The sequence below is a fragment of the Ischnura elegans genome, chromosome 8 (genome assembly GCF_921293095.1).
Source record: "Ischnura elegans chromosome 8, ioIscEleg1.1, whole genome shotgun sequence".
In the NCBI taxonomy this organism is placed as follows: domain Eukaryota; kingdom Metazoa; phylum Arthropoda; class Insecta; order Odonata; family Coenagrionidae; genus Ischnura; species Ischnura elegans.
Genome location: NC_060253.1, coordinates 45,955,376 through 45,982,884, shown reverse-complemented (window position 1 = coordinate 45,982,884; position 27,509 = coordinate 45,955,376). Strand labels below are relative to the sequence as shown.

General features: G+C 38.5%; 1 protein-coding gene across 8 annotated transcripts in view; it reads right to left on the bottom strand.

Moving 5' to 3' along the window:
- LOC124163629 (disks large 1 tumor suppressor protein) overlaps positions 1 to 27,509 on the bottom strand; it is a 1,021,363-nt gene that overhangs the window by 198,437 nt on the left and 795,417 nt on the right. For 7 of the 8 annotated variants that reach the window (XM_046540661.1, XM_046540665.1, XM_046540663.1 and 4 more), the window contains one exon: positions 24,475 to 24,510. In XM_046540661.1, the coding sequence (XP_046396617.1) occupies positions 24,475 to 24,510 (36 nt within the window). Of the gene's footprint in view, positions 1 to 16,444; positions 19,431 to 24,474; positions 24,511 to 27,509 lie in introns of those variants that run through there. The other variant, XM_046540669.1, reaches the window with a different exon arrangement.

Below are 27,509 nucleotides of genomic sequence, written 5' to 3'. Positions count from 1 at the left end.
TGCTTCCCCAACCTTGCCAAAACCGTGTCCCCATGAATCGGGTTATGTATTGCGAGGACATGACCGTTGCATGGAGAGGTTGATACCTTAAGAGGGTTGTCGTCGGTCAGAGGAGTGGCACCTCACGCACTCTGAATACACAAGCACGGGAAGTTAAAATGCTTACAACCCGGTGGCGATCGGCGGAAGCTCTATTCCATGGAATCAAAGTACGACTTCATCACTGATACTGAGGATGGAGTTTTGAAGGGCGCACGCTATTAGCATAGGCGGTAAACCCATAACATTAAACTTGAGGGAAAGGATGCAATACCCCAATAATGGCGCTTTCTTCCTCAAAAGCAGCAATCCCGCCGGTATGAAGTATACTTAAAAAAAAAACCCAATGGGGATTCCTCCCAGCATTTTTTCCACGGTGAAACAAGAGCGGGAATGATGTGTTCTAATATGCCTGAGGTGCCTTTCGTTCTCAGAAAGATGACGCCAGGTGTGTCTTCCTTCAATTCTATAAGCAATCCAAACCATTCCATACAAGTAAGGTGCGCACCACTAAAAATGAAGCGTTTGAAGAGAATGTTTTTTCAGTCTAGCTGACAAAAATGCTTAAAAAATTTCGTGACAATTTGAGATTAAATTCTACCGGTGATTCCGATATAGTTACTAACTTGTTTGATATTTTTGCCTCTGTCCCGCCTCAATGGCTCGTAAAGAACGTAATTTTTATTTTTAGCGCAAATTTTTAATAAAATGTAGTTTTTATATGTATGCTAGGCCGACAAATCGGTGTCTAAATGCTTAGTGAAGTTCCCTCCCGTAGTAAGATGCTGACCTCCCGCCTAAGGAGAGAACGTATCGCACGTTCTCTTCAACCTTTTACATTTAAATTTAAATTGCTCTGTATTTTATACATTTTTCCCTCATTTGTACTTTTATGAGCTTCTATACGGCTTCATTCACTTTTAAATCAATTCTAAGTCCTTTCAATCAGACTTGTGAGAGATTTTGCAATACCATAACTTTTGAAACGGTAATACATTTTTCTTCAGTTCACAAGGATTCGCTATTTTCAGCCATTTGTGGCAAGCAAATTACCGTGTCTTTATATGTTGAGCACATTGATTGGCTCTTTACCGAGGACTAATGTTAACCTTAGTATATTTAAAGTACCATTCAATGTCTTTCAACGTCAGATACCCATCACGTATTCTTACATGTGCTTCCTGCATGTGCTTTCTGAGCAAGGGTATATTAATTTCATTCTTCAAATTTATCCAGAATTCATACCCGAATCATAGGTCAAAGACGCTAAGAAGAAGAATAATCACTTCTCTGTAAGGCAAGCAGTGCGAATGACAGAACAAGCGTAAGGATTCGTTGAGCCATTCTGGCTACAGAGCAATAAATCGAGTATTCAACCCATTATCACCTTACGCTCCACTCTCCCCACAGTTCCACTTTCATTGCACCTCTTTTCAGAGATCGCTAATCTCAAGTGACGTCCACAGTTGCGCAACAACGCGATGCAATGCCGATACCAAGGAGTCCCATCTAACTATGTTTGTTGACATTTGCGGTTATGAGAAAGGACATAGAAAAAGAGAAAGTCAGATTAATGTTGGCGACACGATTCTTGAGGGAATAAGTCCATGGCGTTACGACAGTCCACTCTATGACGCGCTGCATCTCGCAAGTTTCTGTACCAAAATTCGTTCTTTTCCGCCACCGACACCCATAAGGCAAAGAGAGCTAACAGCTGATCAAGGCAACAACTTAATTAAGGAGAGATTTTCATCTCGTGGACACACAAGCATTTGAAAATTGTATGATTCTCTTGTCCTTAAACAGTAACTAATTATGGAAAGGTGCAAAACATGTGATCGCCAAATCAATTCACTGTAATAGATTATTATTTAAGTTATTCTCAAAGCGACCTTTTTTGGAGGCTACGCAAGCTGCTGAATTAATTTCTTTGGGGATCTAATACTTTGAGGAACTCTGCGGATTAGTCTGGGGAACTCTGGGGAAAAGTAATGCAAATTAGTTTATACTAAAGGTCGGATCTACAAAGGGGCTTGAATGGAAGAATTCGGAAACTAAGGCTTTCATACTCCTCAAAATTTGACCCATAATTTATAAAACCGGGCGTTAATCACACTGGTCATGCAATGGGTTCCACAAGATATCCTTCAGTTTTTTTAAGCGGATATAATAATGGTATTAATGAAAGAGATCAGTGGTCAAGAAAATTCCCTATCTAAAACGAAATTAAGCGCGATTGAGTGACGTAGTGTTAGCTTACACATGAAAGGCTCTTTTACTATTTACGAGAAGTAGTTTTGAAAACGGCAAGCGGCACTCAGGTCCCCTGATGACCAAGCTCATTTTCCAATTTTATAAATAATGTTCGACCATTCTAAAGTTTTAAACGCCATGGGAACTGTATTCCCTTATTTTCCATCCGTTAACAATTTGCCGAACAAATTCCTGCTGATAAATCGATTATTTTCCCGATCGCAGATATTTTTATGACGTCACGGGCTCATCGCCGCGCGGGTCACCGCTTCTCTGTCAATCCTCTCTTCCTAGTATCCTCCTCACGTCATTCCTTGTTGTTTATGCTATTATGAGCGATTCATTCCCTTAAAAAGAGCGGTTACCCTTGAGCCAGTCGATGAACCTGCACTCAAAGGACGTCAGTGACTCATGAATAGTTCTAGATAACACTGGCGTTTTGTTTTTGAACTTATGCAAGAATGGATGAATTATGAAGATTTTTTCACAAAAACGTAACTTTTCCTTACATGTACCAAATTATTCCAATGAATTGCGAATTTTTGTCTGCGTTAACGACTCCCCTCTCTGAGGATTAGTGCCGCGGGAGACACGCAGGGAAATGTTAGCTCCCCACCGGAAGCGCATAGCGCACCCATAGCCATTAGAGAGCCACGTATGCAATCCATTTTTTTTCAATAGACGCGCCTCTACTATGGGGATTAAAGGGAAAGAGCCACAAGAACGCACAACGTAGGCATTCAATTTTTTTTTTCACTTGATTGTCGCCAGAGGCCATGGATTAACTTCCTCTTTTTTGTGCCACCGCTAGTTCGTCAAACAAGGCCTCAGGCTGAATGACGGAGCGAACGCAGGGATGAAACAGCCACGCCGCTGGTCCGTCCGTGTACCGAAATAGTACACAGGCTGAAGGATATTACACCCTTATCCTCATGTTTTTTCCCACAAACAGAAATCTTTTTTACACAAAATTTTCACTAATAGTTGTTTATATTTTTGACATTTCACAAACAGTGTATATTGTACATTCTTTGTATTGTAAACGTTTGTCCACCATTTTTTATTATGCTTGCATTGACGTTATCGAAGGGTTAGGTGGAAGAGGGGACTTTTTAGTCTCAACCTCGCCCGAATAAAGGAATTTTATTATTATTATTATTAATTGTGGCCGAGAGTGAAAAATAAAGAGGTTCGCATTATACCGATTTTCGATCAATCGCCAAATCCTCGAGCCATTCGCGACCAAAAATATATGGCCTAATTAAAACCCTTTCGGAGATAAGTTGATGACGTCATGAGCTCACTCCGTGCGTGCTTCCGCTTCCCCGCTACTACACATAATCAGTCATGACCAAGGTTCTCGCGTGGATGATTGTTGTTGACACTCTTGTAACCGATTTCTTCCATCACTGAAAAGTAAATTACAGATATCTTCCAGATCCAATAAATGAATAAGAAATCTAATGATGTCACTGACTCATGGGAATTCCGCAGCGACTTCCGCGGTTTTTAATTTAAAGCAGTTGGAGAATGGCTGAATGGGGAAGATTTTTTTCGTCGTAAACTATCTTTCCCATCCATCAAGCCAGCTCTATTGATGAATGTGGCCTGAGTGAAGGACCCCATTGTGGTAGGGCGTATATGGAAAAAAGTCCAAAATATTCCCGATAGAAATGGTTGAAGTTTTATTTTCATCCCGTTCCCCAGAAGTCATTTGTTTCCAAACGCAAGCAATCAAAGAAAGAGTGACCAATGAAAAAATCAACGCCGGAATTTTCCCGGAAATCACAAAACAATTAAATGTACCCAGAAGTAATAGAAGAAACTTGCCTCAAAGGTAATTCATGTACATTGAGTATTTGAAAAACACAATAATTATGAACACACCAAGTAATGTACAAGAAGCAGCGTAAAGATAAATATTTTCGTATCAAGATAGTATTGCGTACACACCAGTCATTTTTTTCTCGCAGGGATGATCAAATATAAAACCAGAATTTTGAAAGTAAAAATCGATTTAAAAAAAGAGTACCTACCGACTGACGCAAGAGGCATGTTCAAGCGTAATCACTATTTTATCCTCATCACTAATTGTTTCTATGGACGACAAATAAAATACGCAATTGGAACCAATTTAATAGCGGAGAACGTGATTTCTATCACAATAAAATGCCATAAAGCTGCAAAACCAGTTTTTACGGCGGAATTTCACACAATTGAAAACACGAATTATGCTTTAAAAGGACGTGACGGAGCAGTAAACTGAAGAGCATAAAGGGATATGGATATAAAAAAATACGATGGTATCTCGAAAATATGCCATTTTTTCATTGACACTGTTTGCAGGCCTACCCGGACTTATGAAATTTAAAGAAAGGGGTACAATACATATCTACTAGCAACGCAAGGGAGAGAAAAATACAAACCATGAAAATATGTCAATCTTATTTCAGAGATAATCATCAATTAATTCATTTAAATGGAGTAAAAGGGTGTGGAAGTTCAATTCTGACTGTCACACGCTACTGTCCTTCCAAGATGTTACGGAAGGTAGGTAGGTGGAGAATGCACAGTATGTCCATAGACCTTAAATAAAAGATAGTTTCCGGCGTAAATGGGTGGAAATCTTAATATCGACCCAGGTTTTGGAACATAATTTTTCGCACAAAATAATATTTTTATGCCGCAACCTGGGTCGGAAGAAATAAAGAAGATTGCAAATAGATAAATTCTTTCATTATGATAAATTAAGTGACTTCGACATATGCTAAAATTACGTGAAAGGTAATAAATAAAGAGGCGATAAATTAAGCACGAAGATCATGAATGGATTTCATCACGTGTGATTTTACACGTGTTTTTACACATTTAACTTAGTGAATAATGTGGACGACATTCTCTCGGGCTCGCCACCAGGTAAACTTGGTTACAAGTAACACTTATTTGACCGACTATAATTGTATTATCTCTTGGGGAACCTGAGAAATTTTGACCCAATTGTTTCCATCATCTTCGGAGCATATGGAAGAGTAGGTCATAGATCATTAAATCATTAAAATGATTAGAACAGCTATTCATTATGATGAACACAGAAACAAAGGTTATTCTGGAACTCTGATAAATCCTAAGTTTCGTTTTTTCAGTTAGAATACAAAAATATAGTATTGGACGGTCCAAATGATGTGAATGATTCTTTGCCCGCTCGTTACATCCATCACGGTTCCTAAATGTCGAGATAATGGGCTCATCTGCGGACATAAAGAAGTGTAGAACAGTCATTAAGATTCATTACACCTTGAGAGCCGCAAAAAACCTCAAGCCGCCTCAATTACACGGATTGTGTGGCTCAGAGATGATGGCTCCTCTGTTTGGCAAAAGACGAGGTTTCCGCAAAAGGGTAAAAGAAATGACTATTTTCCCCAACCAAGATTATCTGACTGGTCACTTATCGCTGAAAGAATGTAAATGGTTATTTAATTCAAAGAATTATAGCAATGGAAATGACATCGGCGCTACTGGACATGTAAATGCATAAAATGTAATATAGCGAACCATTTAATCGCAGATTGCATTTTTTCCGAAAAAGATATCTATAGTGCTTTTAGAATTGTAATAAAAATGATACGGATTGGTGGCTTGATAGGCGTCATAGTCCACCGGAAAGTCACTCAAATAAAGAAATATTTTTTTTACATTGGCCATAGCATTAGAGTCCAAATGTAACATTGCAATTGCAAATAAATATAATCAGCTGCTGAATATCGGAACTAAAAAGGGAAATGGAATAACACTGAGATGGTTATGCTTAAATTTCCTTGTTGATGGATGGGACTGTCTGCCAACACCATTAATCATAACAAATAGCTTTTTTTTAATGTACCAATAAACCACCTTGTCCATATAGTCAACAAATTTCCACAGGAGAGAATGACGCCTCGGCAGCTTACTAACTGGCTAAAGAACTCGACCGAAAATAAATGGATCCGGGTTCGAATCCCAGTCAGGGCGAATGATTTTTCCTCTATGGAGTTTTTGCACAACCAATAACCAAAGCGGATATAAGTATGATCTCGGCATTTTACTCGAGTTCTCACCACGTCTGTTGGCTTTTGTAAACAACAGATTCGCTTACATATTAGTCAGCGTCTTCAAGTCTAGATGGGAGTTTTTGAAACATTTAAGATGACATGCTTAGCTCGATTGATTTCACAAGCGATCGAGCGACTGGATTTTCTTGAGCTCTAGCAAGATAACCCAAAAGTACTAAACAATAGGCCCCAAACAAATGGGAGCGTCCTAAGACAACCTCCACAAATAAAAATTAGAAGAGAAGTCAGGCCAGACCTAGACGCAGTATAAATATTTTTTAGCAATTCTAAACGGGCGTCATTTAGAGGCGATATAACTTCGGCATCGCTAATAAATTACTGAATTAATAAAATAACAGCAGCAGATAAATCAAGGGAAGAGGTTTTGAAAATGTGGTGATACAAAAGAATGATGAGGATCAAATGGATCGAACGAGTAATTAATGAAGAAGTCCTAAGAAGAGTAGGGGAGAATAAAAGTCTAAAAAACGTAGATAAAAAGACGGAACAACTTTATAGGTCACATCTTGAGATATGATGGCCAGATGACGACAACCATTGGACAAAAAGATGGCAAGAATCGAAAAGGAAGACTTCGAACAAAATATACAGAGCAGGTAAAGAAGGTGGTGAAAGAGAAGAAATACATAGGTGTGAAAAGATTAGCTGATAGGAGAAATGAGATAGGAGAGCTGCGCCAAGCAAATCTTAAGATTAATAACCCGTGAAAATGATGATGACTTAATAAATTTCGACAAAGCACTTTTTAATAGCGTAAATTAGAGCGAATTACAGCCTTTGAGATTTGTACAGCGGATGGAACATAGCTTAAATATACCAACGATACGAGGATAGATATTAAAGAAGGAATGGGATCAACGGCGGCACTGCTAATTACGCAAGGAAAAGCTGACAAGATGACTCAGGGACAGTGAGGCCGGAGCGCCTCGGCACAAATTATGAAGCAAGCGAGAGCGGCAGCCCCCAGGACGTTCTTAAACAAATGCACGACGAAGAATACTTAACAGTCGGGGAACCATCAAAAACAGCTCTCAGGGGAAATTACCTGTTCCAAGGTGGAAGTTTCCACGCCGGGATACAGGTAAAATTATAAGGGAGGTAGGGTAGCGAGAATCCTCAAGTACCCAACAATGTAAGGTAAAATTCTGAAAGTGCGGTCAGTGGCGGGGAGGGATAACTTCAATGCCCGTAAGACTCATTAACCTGAATTCATAATTAAACCATGTATGACGAAGGGACGAAGACTATCCGGAAAACTTACGCCATGAAAATTCAATCAGTTCTTTCCCATAATACCCATTTACACATGAACTAGCCAGAGACTGAAGGAGTTCCGGATAATAGACACATCGAGAGTAATTCTGGACGGGTGTCATTCAGTGAGGTAGGGATGATATCATTTCGCCAAAGTACTAGGTGGTAATGACTAATGGTATGATTGGTATTGAATTTTCATATTTGTACAGAATTTATTAGAGCAACTGACAAATAAATTTAAAATATTTAATTAATTACAAAGGTAGAAATGCACACACATTTTCTCAACACTCCTCTGAATCACATCTGAGGGAATTCAGTTTATCGCACCACAAACGATAAAATAAAGTAACTGAACTGCCGAACAGGCGATTAAAAGAATTTTTTTGCTGGGCGGACGATGAAGAAATAACATAAAGAGAAACTGGAATAAAAAAGCCCCAAAATAAGCATATAATTAAACTTTCCTTCCATATTTTCACGGCCCATTAGTTAAATCACAGCCATAGTAGTGAAAATGTGCCTCACGAGGGTTCCTGCAGTTGTGTTCATAATCTTATAAACAAATTGGTGGACAAAACATTTCCTCAAACATCCCTCACATCAATGAGGGGAAAATGTGAGAAAATACAAACATTTGCATCAACTAAGCATTGAGCCAGACATCCGATAAAGCGCGCGAAGTGCCTCAAACAAAAATGCAGCCTATTCGCCCTTCTACGCTTCAAAGCTTCTGGGTTCAATTCCCGGCCGAGGCCACTTCTCCTTACCCCTGGAATTTTCTAACTCCAGCACTGACAGAAGATCTGCCGTGTGTGCTCTGCCAATGGAATTTTCCGTGCCTGCAAAGCTGTGGCCGCAATTTTTAACGATTAAGGATGTTGGTCTGAGGCACGAAAACTCCTTAAATATATCATCAACTAACGTCCATAAAAGTTGGCTTTCCGGCCCTCATTTTACGGAAATTACTTCTGATAGTCTTAATTTTAACTCAGGTTCTCACGTCAAAAACTGTCGTAGCATACAATAAATGATGATCGCTGCGTTTACGTCATTTTGACAAAATACTGATATAATTTTCGTTATACCATACGAATCGTGATGAAAATAAAACGTAGCATAGTCTCTGGAATACGCATGGAGTTATTAGCAAATGACTTCCGTAAATGAAGTTAAGTGCATAAAAAATTTGAACCGTCAGCTAAAATAGCTGGAAAAAAGGTACTTAAAAATTAGCGTTGAATACATGCCAATGAAATGTTTAACTTCAATGGATGCAGTATGTGATAGCAAAATCTGTTTGAATAACACATGTGAAACCTAATTGTCTTGGATTGCGCAGCCGCGAACATACCCCCGCAGACAGCGTTTACAGTATTCACCCACTCTCAAGTTTCCGAAATTCAAAACAATTGAGAAAAACCGATCTAAATCGAACCAATCATACGATGGTAAAATCACAAATTTTTCCAGGTATTGCCTTAATGCATAATAAAATAGTTTTGGATATAAGGCAAGGTATATAGTAAGCAACAGAAGATTTCAAAAATCTTCAAAATTCAATTTTACTGTCCCATCATATAATATTAAAAAATCAACTTTTGAAGAAAAACAAAATGTTAAATCTTAAAAAGATGCTACCAAAGTCAACAAGTGAACGCGCATAATTAAGAATGAACTATACCTCCAAACTTTAATAACCGCAGATGCTGATGTTATACAGAGATAAATAGAACATATAATGTATCTACTTTTTATACTTAGCAATTCTAAATGGTTTATCTCTGTTTCAAACAATATCATAAAACTAAAATGTTAGCAGGCTGGTGAGAGAACTAGGATAGTAAAGTATCTTCAATTTTCATAGCAAGCCAGCCGATGAAATTAAGTCTATTACCCATTTTTACCGGCAAGTGACGCCAAGGGATCTCCTCAAAGATAAGCTCAAAAGTTATTTTTCTCAATTCGATCAATGCCTACCGTTAACTTTTCCCTTAGTTTTTACTCTCCACACGGCCGGTATTGACAAACGAGGTATTATATAATAAACACGCTATTAGCCTAAATAAATAATGCGAACAGCACAATTCGCACGAAAAAGGAGTAGCACTGCATTTGAATCGAAAATTCTCTATTCAATGAAACTCGAGTTGGGAGATCCGACCGCTACATCCAATACTGACTAACAGCAAAGGAAAGAAAAAATACAAATCTTCCCACACGCAGCTCAGCTCTTCCATTTTTGGCACGCGAACCCGAAAACAACAAGGGAAAAAAGTCCAGCCTTGGATGGCCTTAAGACTGGACGGGGCAGGAGAGCGAAGAAGCCACCTCCGTATCAAAAACCTATCGCCGGTGTCATTCACCCGGCTAGCACGCCGGCTCCTCCCCCCCCTTAACCCTCCGTAACAGGTTTCTGTACGCGTTTATGCAATAATAGGAGGAATGGGCGGGATATATAAATATAAACGATAAAAAAAGACATTTCCAATGGCAGGGGATGACTTTTTAGCATTCCAAACAGGGGATGAAAGCCTCTCGGAAACAAAAAAGGTCACTCTAAGATTGGACGCGAACTGAGACTCACAACATAATTAATAATTTCTAGTTTAGAAAAAGAGAATGATAACAAGATAAAAATATTATATTATGGCATTATTTTACAGAGAGGAATGACCAGAGAAATTGAACAAAAAAATTTAGTAACAATTAACAGTTTTTTTAGATGATTTATCTAATTTCTCAAAAAAAAGAATATTTTTTTTCCAATAGATACGATTAGATATTGTCCATTTTTGTCATAGTAAAAGTGTATAGTTGCATTGTAATTGAGGGTTACTCAGCTAGATTATAATTAAACACTATAAAATTAAAATGACTAATAAATAATGCACATTGGAGTTATGAGTGATTCAACACAGAGGAAAATTTTGAACTTAATCTGCTCGAACTCAACTGATAATTGATTACCCTCATTGTCAGTTGAAAAGTAGCAAAATAATTCACGTAATTATTTGCTTGAATTTCGATATAAGTATCTTATATCGTACCCAATTATTTTTTACCCTTCCCTAGATGAAACTCTCGAGTCAATTCATCCATAAAAAATGCTGGGTAAGCCTCAGGTCCTCAGGTCAATAATTTGTTAGCATTACTTAAAAAGAATTTGTTGACTGCAGCCATTCATTTCACGCAAACACAAAGATAGTATCACTGACAGGAAACTCCTGGGATTGGTTCTTTATGAAGGCGATTTTGTGACCGACTTTGAATGACTAAAGTATAACAAAGGATATTGATGTCAACGATAACGTGTTTTCACAGGGCACAGGTAACAGAGATGATCGACCAGAAGTCGACTGTTGATTGGTCGTTTAGATAGAGTCATATATTCCCCGGAACGTAATCAAAAGTGAATGTCGCATAGTCGATTCAAATAGTTTACAACAATGCAACCTTTCAACATGGCTTGCTAGGTATACGATGGGTATATGTACTGCCAGGGTCAAAGGCGCCAAAAGCACTTTTTAGGCGTCGATCAATAGATCTAATTAGAAAGTAAGCATAAAATATAGGTAGAAAATATGATGAAAAAAAAAATCAATCCACATAAATGTTTGCGGAATAAGAAAGTGATTTATTTTTCATTAAATGGATTCGATTGCATGAAGTCACGCGCGAGACAACGAATGTGACGATCGTTTTACGTAAAAAAAATCTATTTGAACGGAATTATCGAACACACAATTCATTTAAAATGGCAGAAGTCTGGAACACTTATGCAGTATGGTGGAAATACAAAACGAAATGTAGCATTTAAAAGGATATATCCATAAAGCTCAAACAATGGTCGAAGCAAGGACGACAATCCAAGCGGAAAGCAATAGAGCTTACTGATGGTGTCTGTCGCCAGCCAGCACGCACCAAATGAGGCAAACAATTTACTTTGGTGCGACAAACAACTGAATCACTTGCCTAGAAGACGCTGATATGACTTCAAAGAGACGCCTTCACAAATGACTGAGACGAAACAGTTGAGGAACCAACAACGAGTTGAGGAAAGTTTTATGGTATATATGTTTGACTTCCAGTCAATGTTTGCCTTCGCTTCAAATTTGAAAATTTTACCTTTTTTCTCATATGCTAAACTTTTACGTTATAAATACAGAAAAAATGTTGAAAAAGGTCTGTTCTACATACTCTGAAAATTCGTTGACCATAATCTAAGTTTTTTGCAATTGTTTGATTGTTTTGTAATGTTCACAAAAAATAGCAATTATGCTCGTTCGAGGGGATTCTATTTTCCAAGGGTGAGAGCTGAAGGCGAAACATTTATCAAAATAAGCTGTGATTGTATTTATTCCGTTAGATTTTTTTCCAATTTTCATGCCATATTGAATCATCAATTTTATATTTTATGATTGCGGTGCTGCGGTGAGAAATACTTGAATCGCCTAACTCTTCTTTCCATGCAATAAAGGAACAGAAAGCACCACCCTCTAATCTATATTTGAAAATTATTCTTTACCAATCACTAAATTTGTTGGAAATGTAAATAAGTCAATATATCCTTGCCATTCATTACTACACAAAAAATGAAAGTTTATAATACACCTGAGCTAAACGTGTTCTCCTATATAAATGAAAGCATAATGAAGGCATTTCGATCCACCGGATGAAAATAATAGTGGACGCCAGAAAATTAATCTCTTTGCAAAGTTACTTCTAAATAAGTTTACAGCACTTGATGCACCTGTACAACAGAGGATATTGGACAAAACTTTTTACTTCGCCCACCGCCAAGATAAGCGAAGTAGGACTAAGAAACCTCGCCTTAGGTAAACACCTTTTCCCTAAAAAGGAATGAAACACAGCTATCTCAGATTACCCACTAAAAGGATTTCGGGGGAGATAATTCTCCAATTAGGCTCTGAACACAGTCATTGGGCTATTTCTTATGGAAACCCAAGCCGTAAGAAATGCGTCGTCAACTTCACAACAGCTACAAACAGACTTCTCATTCGGTTTTTCGCCTACCCATTTCTCTTGCTTCTGACGAAGGAAAAATTCCAATCGAGAGTGAAAAAGTTAGCAGGGGTATTTACGAGGATCAACCGCCGCATACGAATATTTACTAAAAAAATTATCAACATGTCATGACATATGCGGATTAAGAGATAAGCCTGAAGAAAAAGGCAATAAGAGCTACCGCACACTCGCAGACATTATCTCTCATGGGCATTGTCCGTTGAAAATCCGATAATTTGGAAGAAAAATAACCAGAAAATCCAATTAGATTCCTCTTAATTGAAGAAAATATTATTTTCATGGTAGCAGATTTATATTCTGAGATTCAGAGCGATACCTCACATCGTCGCTGGAAATTTAACGAGAAATGGAATATCCAGGTGGTAGCAAACAGTAATCCTTACTTCGATACTTCTTTAACAGGACGATTTGGTACGATATAAAACTAAAATGAGACACATATTTATAAAAAATAACCTTACATTAAAAATGGAGTATAAATACAATGGCAGCAGGATACCGTGATTAATGATTGCGATAACTACCCTGCGTACTTTTGAGTAGGGTTGCGTTTTTATTCCATGAAGGAATACATTAATAAACCTAGCACTTTTCTACGTAGGTAATCGCTGGCGTGTTTGATAATAACAAGGCAATCATGTTGAAATGAATATCTCCGAATGACGCAAGACCACATTCGAAAAACAAGGACAAAAATTTACTTTGTCCGCGCGCTCAATAGAAATGCCTTGGACATCCGCGAGCAGTGCAGTCAGCTGTTAACGATGCGTTACCAAACAAAAGAGAGTCCATATGGGCGTTATTTCGTAAAACACCTGCGACTTTGTGGAACGATGCTAACTAGTGGCATTAGGGAGGAATGTGCGCTACGAAGTAGAACTATAATTCATAAGATAAACATAATAGGTACGCGGTGACGTGAGAATTATACTTCAGTGATTCAATTGGGGTTGAAAAGACAGAAACAAAATACACGCAGAGATTTATAGCATGAATGACTACCCAAATAGGAAATTATCTCAGTAAAAATGATAGCAAAAAAAACTGTACAATATTCATTGTCCGTTGATAGAGCGTTAGATATCACGAATCACCAACAAACTCAATAAAGAAAATTATTATATGAATATGATAATAAAAGTAATAAATCGTAAGCAATAAATATATAATTGCATACGAGTTTTCAAGTACAAACAAAAAAAATTTCAATTTTGCAACACACAGAAATTAAAACGTATATAACTAGGTTGTGCTAACATCGAAAATTTCAGTCATACCTATTAAGACAGTTCTCCAGTATGGTTTCTAAAAAAAGTTTAAATCCTACTGAGCTACCCATGAAAGCATATGGTAGCTTGAAAAATTAAAACTAGAAATTTGGTATTTGGATAGGTGATTGGAAAAATAAATGGCCGCGGCAAAACTGAACGACTATCGGCAGACGCGAGTGAAGTGCGAGGGCGCTAACCACGGAGGACTCCGAGTAAAGTCAGCGGGGTGGACGACCTTCGCGCTAACTTCCCCCCCCGGACTGCTGGGACAACTTTTCGGGCGAGCAAGATGGGGTGGCTGTCGCGGTGGACTGCCCCCCTCTCTCATCCCTCCTGAATCCCGCGAGTTTCTGTTTGCCGATTGGAAACTCAACAATTCCCACGTATACAGTCTCCACCCGAACCTCGATTTCGGAGGGTAAGATTTCTTAAGGAAAGACGCATCGCATTGGGTGATACTGCATCTATTTAACAGCAAATTTCTCGTTTAAAATTGACAATATCATATTGAAAATTTCAGGTAGTAGGAATACGGTAAAATTTGTTAAAAATTTGCCTTTAACTCAAATATTTTACGATTGATAAAATAATGAAGAGATATCTTCAAAGTAATAAATGAGAACAGTTTATACCTTATTTCCAGGAATTTCAAGGTGATATTGAGAGTTTTATTTGAATATTTATACACGAAAAATACCAGTTAAGAGGGAGTGATGCTTCTTGAATCAAATAAACAATAAGGAAGAGGCAAATCGTGCGTTTCAGTTTTCTTTACACATCAGATGTATCTTTAATACAAGGTACTACACTTACATACTTTTCCGCTGTAATAATTTCTCTCGCCTCAGATTAATTGCCCTCGCCTCAATGTCGCAAAAAAACTATAAATTTGGCGGATTTAAGATCAGACCTTCTAACAAGTCTCCAGACCTTCTGGTAAGAGATAATATTTGGTATCGACGGACACTCCTTCAGCTCGATCCAGGATCGTAGGTGGGGGCTTCGAGAGCCACATTCGCCACCATTAGAAACGGAAAGATGATAGCTGATTCTTTAGAGTGATGGTGAACAAACGTCGGTATCTACATTCCTCATGCGGTTGAAAATATAGGAAGGATTCACCAATAGAATCGATCGGGAAAGTATTGGGGTACCCAATGGCAGAATAGCACCTGATGCCCGAAATTTCTGCATTTATCATCGATGGAAAACAATATATATAATTGAAATTTAATTGGATTGCACGCAATTTGAAAAATGATAACAGCATCATGTCGCTATGATTAATGATAAACAACAAAGCGACCGGATAAATGGAAGTTACTGAGTCACTAACCCTTGGCTCGCTTAGTATGGTTAAAGTTATTAAAAAGATAACGTTGTGTTTTCGTACTCGGGATGTGAATGTAATAATGTGAATAAACACATTTCGCTTCCTTATCAATATTGCACCGGAGGGAGAACGTTATCAATGTAATAAAATACATAATAGTTAAGTGGAAAAACTGAATTAACAATTACCGTGAAACATGAATACCGCGGGTGTACGTGGCCGACGGTTAGTAATCTTCCAAAGTGGAGTGTCCACATTCGAGGACAAGAGAGGTGAAATACTATAACAGCTGATTTAGAAAATATTTGAACATATAATATAGTCAATGAAACAGATAGATATTCTCCTTGTATTTCAGGACGGTGTGTAACCCAGAGGACTTGCTTAGCAAAGAAAATGAAGATACATTTACCTTCCTACCAACTGTTGTCTAGAATAAGTAAAATATCACGCTATAAAACACATACTTAAGGTTTTTCACGAGATAGTACGGTGAGTAAAGCAACTAACAATAGTGACTACGACTTAATTAATCGATGTAGGGTTTTGAAAACATTCGCATGCTCACAAACGGAGTGATGCGATTCATTAATTTTTCCAGAGCCGGTGTTTGCGTGATGTAAAATCAAGAGATAAATATAAATAGATATCAGACAAAATAATGATGCGAAAAATGTGTATGACTAATTGAATGTTAGCGAAAATGTTTGTAGTTGATTTGGGGTTACCTATTCCTGCCAAACTAGCCACACAGACCATGAAACGAAACTGTAGATCCAACGACTCTCGCGTCACTAAACCAAAAGGTAACGTTGCCACTCGTGAAGGCATTTATTTTTATTTTTACCCCTTTAACCCCATTTTAACTTTTAAATGCAATTTATAAACGGCGTCTCAGTTTTGTCATCAATGAAAACATGTAATTTTAGCATTTGAAATCATTAATTACATTTATAGTCCAGAAGAAGGATGACGGAACTTAGGTAAGTAGAAATTTCATCTTTCATCCATCCGCTGAACTCTGAAAGAAATCTGCACAAGAAATACCTATTGATTGACAGGATAAGGTAGTAAACTTTTCTTTACTCTATTCTCTGAATTCCACCCATACCGCCAAATAATCTTCGACTTACCGAATCGAGATTGAACAGTGAGGACACCTTCTTGATAAAACCGTCCTCCGACTCCTTCCTTTTCCTCCGCGAAGTCATGGCGGCTTATTTTTTCGACCCACCTCTGTTCCAAATCCTTGCGTGCGGTATTTTGGGTTGTTTGTTGGGGTGGGGGGGGGGGGGGAGGAAGAGGAGTCAGGAGTAAAAGGGGTGGGCGTCAACACACTTGAACCAAAACAAACTTGCGCTTGGGGAGGCGGGGGTGGAGGGGACAAGAACTGGGAACAAAACAAACTTCCAACGGAACTAAAATATACCAACAAACTGCGATATTATCACTGAAAAACACTCCTTTTATAAATCTTGAACACACAAATTCACTTTTTAAGCTTCAACACCACAAGGGAGCACATGCACTGATTTCCTCGTAACATCCAGGAGGTGATACACACGCGATGAAATTTAAAACAAACACCAAATCGCGAGTTTTTTTCAAAAAAAAGGTCTAGAAAACGAGCGGCGAGGCTTTCCAGCGAATAGAACTCGCTCGAACTCGCGACGAAAGGAACCAACTTGGTCGGACCTCACCGCCGACAACACTAAGCTCACGAGGACGCCAGCGAAACGATGGCGAAATGGGTTGGATGGAGGGGAAAGTTGAAAAAGCGGGAGTGGGGTGGCTGCTATCCCCTCTTTCTCTTTCCACCTTCTTCTCACACACTCTCTCCCTCCCCTCTTCTCTGTCTCGCGGTACACCCTCGCGCAAATATCACCTCCCCCTCGTGCTTATGGCGAGAACGAATTCAAAGAGGAATCCTTCAGGATCCAGGTCTACAAAGAGGTATGGGCAACAGCTGTGTCAACAAGTTTGACACTACATACCGATGTCAATTACTTCCACTTCAAAAACCGTCGTTTACCCAACAGCTATCTCACCTTTACCGTGCATATGGTGAGAAACAAAGAATCAAAAACGAATTCTTCAGGATCTATGTGTTCAAGACGAATGGACAACAGACCTAAAGTAGTTTGAAACTTGCTACTTATATCACTTTCTTCCACCTCCAAAATGATTTATCGTGAGTACAAAATTTAGCATTAATTGATTACACATGGAATCTGGATTAGAGATTTCAACGTAAACAGGGAATACTCAACAGCCGCTACCTCGAGTACTAATTCTGAGAATGAATTCCAGGAATGCAAAGATGAAAATGCGTGAACAATAGCTCAGAAATTGTCGGTGACACCGTTTTATCTCTTCGACTTAAGAGCATACACTGCCGTCACATCAGCTCTTATTGACTAAGCTAGAAACTGCCTTAGCTAAAGTTTCTAGTGCCCAAAGCCGGAAAGACAAAAATAGTTATCTACAAGACGGGAGAACAGTAAAAAAGAACTCAAAATTTATTCGCCTCTCACTTCCTCCCACCTAATTTGTGATCAGTTTTGTTTTCATAACTGGCGTCCATAGAGACGATTAAAACCTTAATTAGTTGTTATCTTCAGTCCGAAATGGGGACACACACTGAGGATTTTATATCACCATTATTATGAGATAGAGATACTTAGACAATCGATTTTGCTGATATTACTTCAGATAATGTGAACTATATAAAGGTAAAAATGCATTGATGATGAATTCAATTTCATTATCATCGTAAAAAATTCAGCGTAGTCTCAAGAGTCTCGAATCACAATCCGAAATGTAAATCGATATATTACGACAACGTTCACACTTATTTCAATACTAGATGCTGTGATTTCCCATGAATACGAGTACTTTCAGTTAGGGAATATTTTGAAGTCACGCATTTAATTCGGTCGCATATTAGTGGCGTAAACGCTTCAAATCAAAATGTCAAACGAAGCATGAAATTCGGCTTCTAATTCATAAACCGGCAACAGTAAAGGAATGAAAGAATTCAGACCAGCATAAGTTCCTCTAAAACAGGACGCACACGTCATCTAAACTGAAAATTCCTCATTTTGGAGTAAAACAAACAAACCAAATGGTTGGGGGCTTATGGAATCTCTCCCGGCGATGACGGCTGCGTACAAAGCCGGCGAGCGTGGACGACTTCGCCGGTCGTTAATAGCCCGACCGGCTTCTACACCTCTCCCTCCGTACTGTTTTGAACCAGAGCTCGCCTAGGGGGGGAGCGGCGGGGAGGGAGGGTGAGATAGCGTTCTTGAGACGCGTAGCGGGGAGAGTGACCCTCAAAAAGCGCGAAAAGAAGACACCACACACGCAGCTTTGAAACAGTCCAAAGTCATGCCGAGAAAAACAGATGGATATCTCGGCTGCACTATATCGGAAGCAATCGCTCCATCTCGTTTGCCTATGTGGAAGAAAATGGAGAGACGATTGCAGCACTGATTCCGTAAAGATGGGCTAAAATATTCAGGTTGCAGGTTGCGCACAGATCGGTTCTTTGCGGGGCAGGACGGCGCCTTAGCCTCCTCTCCCTGTTCCATCCACTTGAGATCCGTTATGCCAACTTCCGCCACTTAAAACGAACAATCTTCTTTTCGAACTAAATTCGACCAGGCTCGCCCCCTTCCTTAACAACTCACTGATTAGAAAAGAAACAGCAGGAACCACTTACGCATACCAAAAGGAATATTCCCAAGGGGAAGAATTCTCACAACAACAGAACACGTAAGTACAAAAGGTAGTCGGGTATGTATATCTTTTGCCAGTTCACAATTCCCTTCACGAGTCACCTTTCATAACGCAATCACAGCCCGATCACATCTTCCTCCTTCCTCTCGCGAAACTCGATCGAGAGACGTTAACTTTTCCTCCTATTCGCCGACATACAGCGCCGCTTTGGAGGTACAAGTCCCCTCCCTTCCCCAGCCTGATGCTATGCACTGAAAGATAGAGCGGCGCTACATCCACGGGGCTTTGCTTCGCCGACATCCAGGCGTGGGAAGCGATAGGAACGCACTCGCCGGACGAGGAAGGAATATCTGGCTCGAGAGATACACTTCAGGGCACGAGACACGAAAAAACTGTCCCGACAAAAACGCGTCCGAAACTGTGTGGAGAGTGTAAGGGCCGTGAGATAAAATGGGCACACCTGTGTGATTCCTCACCTCTTTCGCCTCTCATAATATCAACCCCTCTCCCTCTTTGCCCACGTAGCAAGGTAGACTCTCACTCTCCCCCCTCCCTTCTCCGTAAGCCTTTGAAGCATTCCCCACCCCCTCCTCTCTTTGCGTATGCGGTTACGTCAACCCGACGGCGGCGAGTGGTTCGGTCGGAGACGCCCGAGCGAGGGCGGAAAGAGCCGAAGTGATCGGTCGGCTGAGCGCGAGTTTTTGAAACTTTCACAACTCCGGTACCGTCGCTCCGCCAGGCGGCGGGACGCGGAGGCATGACAATGCGATGCTGGGCCACCACCCACCAGTCGACTCGGCGGCCTTGGGGAATACGTGCGTCGGGAGGAGATGCAGCATGGATCGGTGGTAGGGGAGGGAGCAGCCGTTAAACTGCAAGTTTATATCCGAGGAGGGAGGAGAATGATGCGACGGAATGGAAATACCAGATTTTTTCCGAAGTTCGACGAGGAAAGATGGAGTACACTATCTTTGCGGCAAGCTTAACGTTCGGAAAGTGATAGAAACATTTAGCGATGAAAAAATTTCGGTCAAAATTTTTCATTTTTTCGGTGATTTCATTTTTTCCGCGATTTTTCAAGCAATCGATTTCTAATCGTAAAAAAATGTTCGAATTTTCATCAAAAATCGAAATTTGAGCCAAAACGTCGATTAATCAAAAAAATCGATCGTTCTTTTTTGAAAAAAAATATTTCGTACGAACAAATGTTGAATATTCATTTGAAAAACACTCAAAATAGACATTACAGTAGCAGAAACCAATACCACAAATGAACAGCTTGACTTTTCAACAAAAATCGAAATTTGAACCAACACATCGATTAATCGCAAATATCGATCGTTCTTCTTTTGATAAAAATACAGTTTGTGCTAAAAAATCTATTACTTATACGAAAAACACTCAAAATACACATTTCGGTAGGAGAAAAAGTTCTTTAAAATGTACCCAGAATATACGTTTGAATTATTTTAGGTAATAAAATTTATACATGCACACGCATTTAAGTTTTGGGATCACCGCTTTGAACCATTTGGTTTCACTAAAGTTTATATCATAGACTACTGTTTAAGATGCTTTCTTGATGATCGAGAGCGTGCCTTACAATTTTTCCTGCATTAAATAAGTCTTTCACAAAGAGGGACGGAGGAGGTAATCATTTGCCGGTAGTGACGCTGCTGAAATCAAACAAAATAGCCAAGATCGAAGTTGAATAATCGAGTTTGGATCGAAACTCGAAGACTCGAAGAAGATCTCGATTTCCTCCATCTTGCACCATTAAATTCAATATCCGATTTTTATTGAAATCGATTTTTCCATCACTGGAAACGATCAGTGCTCTATTTTTTTGAAATAAAAGCCGTGCACTCCCTGTCAAAAGGTCGTCTGTTGTCTTTTTTTTGGGTCCGTGTTACTCTTTTAACACTTACGGCATCATCTTATATTTTTAGGGCAACAGGGTAGACCTTTATTAATACTTTCCAATGCCTAAAATATTTAAAATTTACGTCTGAAAATATGATGAGGTAATTTTTTCCCATACGGCAAATGCCAATGGTTCGATTGCTTACATTTTCGAATAACGCTGGATATTCCTTGTCCAAAGACGGAAGTACATAAGAGGAGGAGGAAGGGGGTTTAAAATATAAAAGTAGAAAACATACAATACTACATCTCGACGTTTCGTTGGCACTAACTAGAGAATATTGATGAGGGGCAGTATGCAACCCATTACAATCTGCAGACTAGTTGATAACTCAACAAATAAGAAAACAGTTATAGAGCAGGGATGTATTCCACCGCATTCACGCTCTAAAAATATGAGTACGGTATGAGTTTATACCTACAAATGAACTGGGTTAATCTCGTAATTCCACAAGCGTATCTCCATATTCTAGAGAATTTTGCAGTTTTAATCTGGCAAGCCGGTCTGTCTTTATGGTTCAAAATACGCAGAATCGCAATTCTTATGAGACAGCGATGGAACGAATGTGATTTAATTTTCTGCGAAGAGTGATTTAATTTTCTACCGGGAAACGGAGTGAAGAACCATTCAATCAGCAAAAAAAAAACCTTATCCCGGGAATCCTCAGATCACAAAAGGAATTTCAGCATCGAGAAAGAGCTGTGGAATCGATATTGAGGACAACTCGAAGTGAAATATGAAAAAAAGTCTTTAGGTGGATCGGAAATACAAGACTATTAAATGATACAAGCTTCTGCTACGGAAAAATTTACCTAGGTAAAAATTTACCTAGGTAGGATTTACGCTGAGCTCTAGCTCGCGAGATATAACAACACAAACAATGAAATATAGCCATATATTTCCTGGTAAAAAGAAAAAAATAGTACATATTTCAAAGCATACCTTCGATTATTCAATTTTTGATGAGCATGGATTCCTTTGATAAACATTAATATTTCAGACTGAATGCCAGCGGCAGGAAAAATATGGAAACAATTACGAAAAATTTACCTATGTCAGAGAAAAATAAACAATTACATCTCTTACAATATAAGTATTCGATTCAACACGCTCATTAGGTAGAGCATGTTAGTTTACTCCCACAGGCTATTATCCCATAGGCAAGGTAGGCAGATAATTATACTCTCGTGGTGTATTAAATATAAAAGAGGTGTGAGGGTTCCATATTTATCCGAATACGCGGCACAATGTTCATTCTAACTGACATTGCCGAATCAATAGGAAACATTCATTTTTTCCGAATTGTAGTGTCAGCAGAAAGAAATACCATCGTTTTCCAGGGTAATGCGAAGTTTCCTTGGACTTTCTACCATGCGTTCCAAGAAAAAGACCGTTAAAATGATTCGATTGTAGAAGGTGACTTCTCATGAGACGAAAAACAACTATGGAATGGGTTCGAATAACAAATGTGTTCATTGAAAATTTGAAATGGGGGTAGGGAGGCGAATAAGCAAATAGTCACGACAGGAGCGAAAAGACAAGGCACGGCCGGAAATTGAGGAAAAAGCGAAAATCACGACCCAAACTGCGCACTTGCAAATCCGTGACGCTAGCGGACAGGGATAGACTCGAATGCCTCTACTTCACGCAATGACCGAATTTCTATTTGCCAAGCGCACTAAGTGACGTCAAGGCTGAACCACTTAGTGGAGCATCGCGCTCAACTTTAAGGCGAACAACATCTAGCGCCTTGCGCGTGACGGAATATGCACGGACGTGAGGCTCTAAAAAATTACAAGGACTCTCCAACCTGGTATCCTGTCAAAGCAACATGGCATTCCAATTACTCACGAGTGTGGTAATTTTGCATAGAAATACTGGCCATAAGTCCAAATTCACCACAATTTACTTTCACTGCTGTATTCAACCAAGTGTACAAATCTAACCACACTTTCTTTCTCAACCCCCTGGCTAAAATATTCTCTTTCACAACATCCGTTTCAATTTCCTTCTCCAATTTCCTTTTAATCCACCGCACTGATATCGTCATTGTCTTAGCATATACAACATTTCCTCGATCGCCTTCTCCGCTTACGAGCTTATCCTATCGGATTCTCCTCAATATCACATGCCAATCTGATGTCAAGTAAGATATTCCCAATGCATTCCCTAATTTCCTTGAATAATTTTAAAAACCTTAGCTTTTACCCGCGATTTCATTTAATTAATAAAGGAAGACATAGGATAATATCGGATCATTTTCTATTCTGACGACAAAAAGCCTTCAGAATGAGTCATTATGGATATGATGACGACGTTTAAAACTGATGAGTGCTTATTTTCTGAGAGACGTGCTCATGCAAACAAAGCGGATTTTGCAGTGCATCGAACAGAGTGAGAGAGGAAGAAATAGACTTCAGTCTTAATCAGCATAAATTTTTAAGCAAGGCTTAGCAAGCCGGCGGAGAACTGTAATGTGTAAACACATTTATAAATAGATACCATTTGATTGTTCAGAAAACTACTTCACTTGGAACGTGAATTAACGTAAATTGTACATTCATGACAAAATGAAGCGATGGACAAAGCTAAATCACGAATGCATAACTACTTAGCGGAGCAAAATAATTACATTAAACGATAGCAATTATTTGTAAAATAAATTTTCTGAGATAATTTCCTCTCTTGCAAAATTGATTGAAATCCTTAAGGGAGATCATAAAAAAGAATGAAACCTTTAACTAGACATGCTTCATTAGAAATTAAAGTGTGGCTAGTACAAACAGGGACTTTCGACTATGTTTTAGAAGCCAGTTTTTTAATCGATATAATTTTTAGGAAGGAAAAATTGTTTTAGCCATCTTATGCAGAAATAAAATGAAATAAGAAAAGGCAATAACGTAAATAAACGAAAACCAGTTATTAAATTCGTATACGAAAATGGAATAGCAATAATATTACACAGGTTTCAAAATGATCGGTAAAAATCTGCAATATTAAACGGATAGATGCCGATCCGAGGAAAATTGTTGTACAATAGATAATGAATACACACCTGACCTATTTAAGACGTTCATATTCAAATAATAATCAAAAGATAAAGGATAGATACTGATATTTTTATGAGAGACCCAAGTTTCACACGATTCTCTGGCCATAATTAAATACGTTTTTTCTAGTTCACTGTAAATTTTCCAGTTTCTCCCCAGTTCACATAAGTGCAAAACTTTTCAAGAAGGAAATCGTCTTGCTCGAAACGAATGTAATCCGGATATCTCGATGTCCTGGATACAACACCACATACGGGAACTGCGTTAGGTCTCGCTAGCAGAGGAATATATGTCTTCCGGGATCATCAAGCCAAGAGTCCAATGGCCAGAAAAACCCTCGCTCGCCCGCTGGATGACCTCATGTCTTTACGAAGGTGACCCAAATACAAAAGCAAACGGCGGATAAACGCGAAAAACACTAAGGGATAGAAAAAAACGGCTTGGTACTCACCTGCTCGCTGTCGGAGCCTTGCCAGCTTTCGCTCGCCTGTAAAGATAGAAAGAGAAGACCTTAGTCAAGCACTACAAAAAATTTAAATAATGAAATTCAGCACAGCAGAAGAGAATTCAGAACATTCAGATACCAAAAAATATTATACGAATCAAACGACTTCACGCTGTCGACTATTAGGGGTTAAATGTATAAAATATGAATAGAAATCCAATTCCATTGTTCTGGAACAACGCCCAATATAACAATTTATTGTATAACATTATGTAATTTATTATTTACATGTCTTCTTAAGGAATAATTGTCCTGAAAAACCCCACCACACGCCTATTGACGCGGCTTACGAGGTAGAGCGTAGATAGATAGAATAAAACTCAAAACAAAAGTATAAATCTGTGGCAATTTTAAACGAAACGAAAAACAAATTAAATTCAGCAAAAATCGAATTAAATGTATACACAGCCCCGTATCTATAATAAAAATAATTTAGTGAGACAAAAAATTACACCTGAAATAGTGATCAAAATTAAAGAACTTGAAAAAACCAACAGGCAGACGTTATGTACCAATGGGAAATACTAATGACATACGTTAAGAACTAAAAGCATTATCTAAGCCAACATTCCAAGAGCTTTTAGTGATAGCAATGTATATTTATGTTTCCCAGCAAATGAAAAAAGATAAAAAAGAGTAATGATGAAGATTTTAGATAGTAATTACGAAGGCAAAGAAAATAAAAACAATTATTCAGTATAGAACCAAGTTTTTGGCTGCCATCCAATTTATCCATTACTCCTTCCTTATTAATCGCGCGTTTCGAAACATTATCAAAGAATATACATCACTGTCGTTCACACTATTTCCTGAAGGAACACTGATAAATACGCAATTACTTTCATTACGCGGGCAAACACGTGCCGCCAGCGTCCGGTTGAATTTTATTCATCGTTATTGTGCAACAGATCAACAAGATTATAAAATATTGGCAAGAATGGTAGCATTTATATAAACACCATTCCAAGATTTATATTAGATTAGATTATACAAAATGAAATCTCCGAGTTAGAATAATTTTACCAGCAACATATTCACGAAGGCAAACACACCTAGCCTCAGATAATGCTATCAGGGCTAAAGCACCACATTAAATATTATTGAGATTTCTCCAAAGTATTGTCCGACTAAGTAAACAAAAGATTTGGTGGCGTTTGATCATTTATGCATAAAAAAACTTGCTTTATTTATAAATGAATATGTCTACAACATTGAATTGATCTATCCACGAACTGGTCTAATGGGACCATAGAATTCATAGGGGAAGGTTGACTTGAATTCAACTTAATCCCCCCTCCCCCGAAATGAATTCATAATTTGTGCCTGCGGAGAGTTTAGGAACATTGCCGCTTCAAATTCGTTCGGTTTGGATATGGTTATGTAGAGAAAATAGAAAAGGAAGTTGAATAGAAGAGTATGAAGTAAGAAGATGAAGGTGGGCAGTCAGTCAATATTAGAATAGATGAAATGATTACAATATCTAAACAAGGTGTAACTAAACTTTTGATAAGGTTTTGATAGGCAAACCATGAGAAATATTATCGATTTCACTTTCTGACAACTCACATTCATTTTGTATCCAACGTGCTAAACACGGCAGGTGTCAAAAAACTAATGTAACCAGACTAAGAAATCGATTCGATTAGCACGCCAGAGGCACCGAATGGGCCTGAAATTCCGCTCCTTTCTCGGAGTCGCGACAGGCGAAACAGGAAGTTAAGTGAATGCTAACAAAGAGGACGAGGGGAAAAGCGTGACATCCACATTTAAGGGGCGTCAAGCACGCCGCCGGAAACACTGAATTAGGGAGGAAGACCATCTCGCACAGGAAGGCAAAAGGGCATGTCGTAAGCATAGTTATGCGCTCGTGGGGTAGACACGATAAGCGTAAACCAAAGAGCATTAAATCGAGTTTGGCGAGTCATTGATATCAATATTGAGTGCCAGAAGTTCTTCGTAATTTGCAAGGCTAATTTTGTAATAAAGAAATGATGTGGCTTAAATGAACCGCAACATGTTGGAACTGCATTGCGAGAAATAAATCACTTTTAACAACCAAAAATTTTATTGCGTGGAAAAATTATTGATTGTTAAGTACGTTATTTTTATCACAGTATTCGCAAAATGATATGATTTATTCAGTCCAAAAATTTTATTGAGTGGATTGTAAAAACTTCTTTTACTAAAATATAAAGCACGCATAGAAATAAAAACTAAAATATTACATTATTTCGTAGTTTTATTAGTTACTTGTGCTTGCCGCGTCCTTCCTTATTTATTGTAGGCAACACTCACGGTATTACGTATGGAAACTTTCATTACAATAACTTACAATTTGTATAACATCAATAATTTTGTGTATACAGCCTCCGATAATGTTCACTAAATTTTTTAAAATAGGTACTTTGGAAAAGCATGAAAAATTTTTTTTACGTTAGTATTAGCTAAGTTACTATTTCAAAATATCTAATTACACTGTAGGCCCCAAGTCTAAATTTAGAATTCAAACCTGAGTTTAGAGTAAGTTATCGAAACTTAATCACCAAAGACCTGTTCACATTAATATATCCTTCGCTTTGCCGTTTTTAATTTGATTCATATGTTATATTTCCTTGACCTGAATCACATATCTACCCGTAAGTATATAACTTCCATACACGATCTTTTTCATCTATTTTTACCATTACTTCCTCGGGTTATCGTCAGATACCACCGTCCTTCGGCCAGGGAAATTTTTCCTTTCCCAATTTCATCTGGTTAATTTTTACAATAATTCTTTAAAATATGTTTTCTTCACTTTTCCCAACGTTACGTGACACGTTTATAGCCCATAAACTGTTGAATAAAAATAATTAAAATCCACTGAGCTTGGTCTGCATTAGATGTGAGTAGTAGCCGGAGTTCTGGTATCCGACAGCGGAGAAGAATTAGCTTCACCTCAAGAGGATCTAGATTATTCAGTAGTATTTTGATACTGAAGA